Raw genomic sequence first — 5,897 nt, forward strand, 5'->3', positions numbered from 1 at the left:
TGTGTGTGTGTGTGTGTGTGTGTGTGTGTGTGTGTGTGTGTGTGTGTAAGATGAGGGAGAGGGAGACAGACTCATGCAGGCCAGGCTGGCTATCCTTGAACCAAGATCCACCTGCCTCAGCTTCCAGAATGCTGGGATTAAAAACATGAACCACCATGCCCAGCTAAGTTTTTTAAAATTTATGTGTATGACTGCTTTGCCCGCAGGTAAGTACGCGCACTATGTCCATGTGTAGTTCTCACAGAGGTCAGAAAAGGGTGTTAGGTCCCCTAGAACTTGAGTTAGAGAACTGCGATCAAACACATGTATGTGTATTTAGAAACTGAACGACATTCTTCTGAAAATGCTCTAATGCTGGCCATCTCTCTCCAGTCCCCTGAATTTCTTTTTAAGATTTGTTTTTATTTTTATTTATATATATGTCTACATGTCTATATAAGTGAATGCCACATATACAGTGGGTGCCTGTGGAGGCCAGAAAAAGGCATAGGACCCTGGAGCTATGTTTATAGGCAGCTGTGAGCTGTATAGTATGTATCAGGTCCTGGGAGTCAAATTCTGCAACATCAGGGAGTGCTCTAACTGCTGAGCTATCTCCAGCCCTAAGATCTAAACTTTATTTTGTTTTTTATTTTATCATTCATTCATTCATTCATTCGCTCACTCATTTCTGAGGCGGAGTCTCACTATGTGTTCTTAGCTGGCCTGGAACTCACTATGTAGACCAGGTTGGACTCACACTCACTGAGATCACTACTTCTGCCTCCTGAGTACTGGAATTAAAGACATATAACACTGAACCCAGCCAGAGAGCTGGAATTTTTTTTTAAAGAGTATTTTCAGACTAGGTGTGGTGGTACAGGCTTGTAATCCCAGCACTTAGGAGGCTGAAGCAAGAGTATTTTTTCAACTTATAGCCATTCTGGCCTACACACAGCAAAATCTAGTCTCAAAAAGTTATTTTTCAGCGGGGCAGTAGTGGTGCACACCTTTAATCCCACCACTCAGGTTGCAGAGGCAGGCAGATCTCTGTGAGTTCAAGGCCAGCCTGGTCTACATAGTGAGTTCCATGACAGTCAAGGCTATACAAGGAACCCTGTCTCAAAAAAAAAAAAAAAAAAGTCATTTTTCATTCTCTGGGTGAAACATAACTTTTAGAGCACACCACTGACTAGCACAGACTCAGAAAACAATCACCCCTATGCCTACCCCACTTCAGTCAGTCTCCCTGCCTGCAAAATGAGTCCAGTAACCCTAGCTTGACTGTGGCAGAGAATACATCGGCATTCAGGTAATGCCCAGTCAGAGGCTGGAGCCCAGTCCCGGGCTCTCCCAGCACAACAGCCACTCTCCCCATGGGCCAGGTTGGCTTTAGCCTGCACATTGCTTTTAGAAACACAGTTTGCAAATTGGCAATATCATAGCCAATGGGGTTTATCCAAGGTTCAGTCATTGCTAATGGAAAACTTTGTCAACTGGGCGCACACCTTTAATCCCAGCACACAAACTTGGGAGGCAGAGGCAGGCAGATCTCTGTGAGTTTGAGGCCAGCCTGATCTACAAGAGCTAGATCCAGGACAGCTAGGACTGTTACGCAGAGAAACCCTGTCTCGAAAACAAACAAACAAAAAACCAAAAGGGGAAAAGAAAAGACTTTTTCCAGTACCCCACCATGACAGACTGAAATATAGCTGACATTGGTAATTTTAAAAGAAAAAAGAAATATATTTCGAATATATGGCTAAAACTCTGAAGTTTATAACTTTTCTGAGTACCAAACTGCAGCTTCTGTTGAAAACTCGGCATAACTGACACCCAGGGCAGGCTGCCTGTGAGACAGGTGCGCCGCAGAGAGAGTGCTTCAGTTGATGGTGCCCTCCAGCCCATGGGGCACGACCTGCCGGCTTAGCACATGCCCTCCGAAAAGTCCTCTGAGGAGCATAATATACAGACCCAACCAAAGGGTAAAAACCAAAACAGTCAACACCTCGAGGTGGAAGGTGTCACACACAAGGGCACCGGCCAGTCCTTCCCATCTCACGCCAGACACCACTCTATACATTAACCTCCATACAGCTAAGAGGGCCGGGGCGCTCTGAGGGCACAGGCCCAGGCTCTATCCTGCACCCCAGAAAAGGATGCTAAGAAGTAGGGACTGACTTCTTCATTTTGTCTTCTTGGTTGTGTGTCCTTTTAGTTGTTAGCATCTAATGGCTGAGCCATCTCTGCAGCCCCCGATTTCCATTTTACAAAAAACACAGGCATACATTTGCCCTCAGTCCTACCACTGTCCAGTTAAAGAGGCAAGCTTCCAATTCCTGTCTATCAACTCCAGAGCCTCTTTGTCTTCATACAACCAATTTGAACTCAGTAACTCTTACATGACCCATTTCATAGTAGGGAAACTGAGGCATAGAAGGACAAGTCACAGGCTGAATTCATTATAGTAAAAATAGGAGCTCCCAGTCAGGAGATGTAGCATAGCCCTATAATCCAGGCACTGAAGCAAGAGGACTGGGTTCCAGGCCAGCCTTTGAGCCACAGTAAGCCGCTATCTCAAAAGACCAATGGCTGGTATTGTGGTTCAAGGGCAATACACTGGCCTAGCACGCACAAGGCCCCAGACTTTATCTCCAACACTTTTTTTTTTAATATTTATTTATTTATTATGTGTATAGCATTCCTTCCACGTGTGCCTGCAAGCCAGAAGGGGGCGCCAGGTCTCATTATAGATAGCTGTAAGCCACCACGTGGTTGCTGGGAATTGAACTCTGGACCTCTGGAAGAGCAGTCAGTGCTCTTAACCTCTGAGCCATCTCTCCAGCCCTCTCCAACACTTCTTGGGGGGAAAAAATAAAAAAATAAGACGTAGATCTGGGATTCAAGTTCAAGGAGCTTCACTCTAGAGTCCTGCTCCCCATTCGTACTGAACTGGGCATCCTTGGCGTTCAGACGACAGAAGGATCAGTTTCCTCGTCTAACCATGGGGTACCACTCTGTATGAACTTAGCCTGCTGCTGTATGTTAACCGCACAGAGCTGCACAGGGCATTACCTGCCCTGAACCTAGGCTGAGCGTGGGGCTCCTGCAGAGGGAAACAGCTGAGAGGGTCTGCTGTCAGCTGCCACTCCACCCGACCACCGCGGTCCCGCTGAAACCCACCTCCAGAGGGGTGAAGTCATGGTTGACCAGGAATGCCAGAATAGCTGTGGGAACAACGAGGAACTCCACGCGGAAAGTGTCGTGGTTCCCGTCGTAAGTAGCTTTGAACTTGCTGTAGATCATCCACACCGTGGTAAAGGAACAAGCTATGTAGACCACCTGATGAGAGAGGGTGACAGGGCAGCTCACTACAGTGGGGCCTCCCACTACAGTGGGGTCTCCATCCAGTTCCCAGCCTACCTCCCTCAAACCAGAGGTCCAGACCCCACCCAGCTCCTTTCCTTCATGACCAAATGTCTAGACATCAGTCTTCCATGCTTAGACCCAGATGTCCAGACCCCAGCTCTCCTCCCTCAGACCAGAGCTCCAGGCCCAAGCCTCTTTGGGGCTCCCTCTCTGACCCCTGGCCTGGAACCCTGCCACAGGGGGCGCTGACTGCAGGTCTACCTTCATGCAGGTGTTGTAGAGTGAAATGTAGTTGGTGAACAGGTCCAGGTATCGGGCAGTAAACACCACAGCAAACAGGACCTGGCTCTTCCCTGAAATGCCTGGTTGAGACAGAGAACAAGGGAAGGGTACGGGGAGCTGAGGTGGGCTACTTGGACAATAAACTGAAGTGCAGGGCCTGGGCCGACTCCCCAAAGGCCTTGAAGCCTGAGCACGGCCCTTTCCCACCACCCACAGCCAGGGGGCAGCCGGCCCCAATAATACTACAGACCGAGGCTCCGTCCCAGGCTAGGCCTCGCTGGAACCCTTGTCTCCTTCAGGGTCTCCTGATAGTCTGGACCGACGTTGGGACCTAGGGAGAGCCCTGCCTGACTTCAACCTCTCAGCCAGTCACCTTCCTCCCGCTCCCTTCCTGGCCTTTACAGTCCACGTCACCAACTCCCAGCCACCTCCCCGCCTGCCATGGCTCCTGGTTCCCGGCCCCGGAACACCCATAGCTGTCCCAAAGGGTGCTGCAGAAGGTTGAGCTGAGCACCCGAAACCACCCCCACCAAACTCTGTGCACCCCTTAGTCTAGGGAAAGAAGCTGACCCCCTAGTGACCCTAGATCTAGAAGGATACCCAGCAGGCAGTCCGGGAGGACTCTGTCCTGCCGAGCTTCTGCCTTCCCGGTGCCCCGGGGCGGCCCGCTCCCGCCCCCTCTCCGCGGGGCGGGGGCTCTCACCCGCACACGATCGGGACTTCCAGATTTTGAGCAGTAACAAGATGATGGCTAGGAGGTGGGAGAGGTCTCCCAGGAATCGGAAGAGGTTCATGACTGGGGAGCTCGGGCTGACTGAGCTGGGGGAAGGTTGGCCAACCGGGCTGCCCCGGAGCTGCGGTGCTGCTGGGCTGAGGGCGGGAGGGGAGCCCTTCGGTAGCTCAGCTCCGGGGAGGGGGCTCTGGGAGGTGAGCCGAGGCCGGAGCTGGTGGCAGAGCTGGCAGGGAGAAAAGGGAGGAGGGCCAAGGGTGGAAAGGGAGGAGTCTGGGCTGGAGCTCCACCCCGAAGGCGGGTTGGCTCTCTGGCACCCCCTGTCGCACGCCACCTGCCTTGCATAGTCGTGCCGAATAAACTGTCCTCTGCCTTCTACTAATCTAGAATCCCACACTCCCCGCCTTTAGCAGCGCTTGAGTTCTGAACGCTAAAGATCCTGGAGCTGCCAAGGGTGATGGTGCAACCCGAAATCTTAGCACTGGGAAGATGAAGCAGAGCGATCCACAGTTACAGGCCCAGGGCTCCATAATGACAATCCATTCCCCCACAAATTATTAATACTAATACTACTAATAGTAATGACAACAACAACAATAATCTTGGAGATTAAGAGGGTAGATTTCTGGCTTTCTTGGTGTTCTCTAGGTCCAATTCAGTGAGAAGAGCCAGGCCCTCCTGCCACACCCAGCCTACTGCCTCTACAATCCCTTTCTTGGCAATCCCTGTATTACTCAACATTCTAACCTACAGCCACAATCCCGTTCTCCTTCAAGACTCAAACGTCAGGGCCTGGCTTGTTCAGAAGCAGTCCGCATCACCCATGTCCTCCCAGATCTTAGGACACAAGAAACAGGAAGTCTGATAAGATAGTTACAGGCCTTGGTCCCAGCGTCCACACCCCCTCTTCCCCACCCCCAGCATCCATACTCAGGGGTCCAGGAGTGCTGAAGCACACTCCTTCCAGTATAACAGAACCTAAGGACTGCCCTCCCAGAGGCAAGATGGAAGCTCAAAGGTAGGGTATGAGGAGAGATGTGTCTGTGGCAGAGCGGGACTGAGCTCTCATGGCTGTGAGAGATCATCTGGTCCCTCAGTGAAGGACTTGCTCAGAATCTGGACCCTAGCACGAGGGAGAAGGGCGAGGGCCCGGACCTGCCATCTAAGGAAGGAAGGCTGGTATCTAGAATCCTAGTTCTGAAAGAAAGGGCCAGGCATTGGACCCCCCAAGTTTGATAGAGGAGAGCCAAGGGTTGAAATTCTGGGAGGGTCTGGACCCCTGGTTCTGAGGGAGGATGGCTAGGATTTAAATGCCTGGGTCACAGGAAAGAGTGCTGGGGTCGGAGAGAGGAAGGAACCGGGAATCCAGTGCCATAGGAAGAGGGCTGTAGGCTGAGGTGGGAGGACTGGGATCTGACCCCAGTTCGGGGGAGGGGGGAGACTAGGCTCCTGTCTGCTGGGTCTAACGGAGGTGAGCTAGCATTTGGACATCTGATTCCAAGGGATAAGAGACTTGGGAGTCTAAACTACTGGCTCC

The 5,897-nt window shown here is 51.4% G+C and overlaps 1 protein-coding gene across 1 annotated transcript in view; it reads right to left on the reverse strand.

The window, feature by feature from the left end:
* Kdelr1 (KDEL endoplasmic reticulum protein retention receptor 1) overlaps window positions 1-4,906 on the reverse strand; it is an 8,869-nt gene extending 3,963 nt beyond the window's left edge. Inside the window, exons 1-3 of the mRNA XM_005366767.2 lie at window positions 4,334-4,906; window positions 3,610-3,710; window positions 3,163-3,321 (exon numbers count right to left, since the gene is read on the reverse strand). Of these exons, the coding sequence (XP_005366824.1) occupies window positions 3,163-3,321; window positions 3,610-3,710; window positions 4,334-4,424 (351 nt within the window). The 5' untranslated portion in view covers window positions 4,425-4,906. The remainder of the gene's footprint in view (window positions 1-3,162; window positions 3,322-3,609; window positions 3,711-4,333) is intronic.
* Between the last annotated feature and the right edge of the window lie 991 nt (window positions 4,907-5,897).

This window comes from Microtus ochrogaster, unplaced genomic scaffold (genome assembly GCF_000317375.1).
Source record: "Microtus ochrogaster isolate Prairie Vole_2 unplaced genomic scaffold, MicOch1.0 UNK14, whole genome shotgun sequence".
Taxonomy (NCBI): domain Eukaryota; kingdom Metazoa; phylum Chordata; class Mammalia; order Rodentia; family Cricetidae; genus Microtus; species Microtus ochrogaster.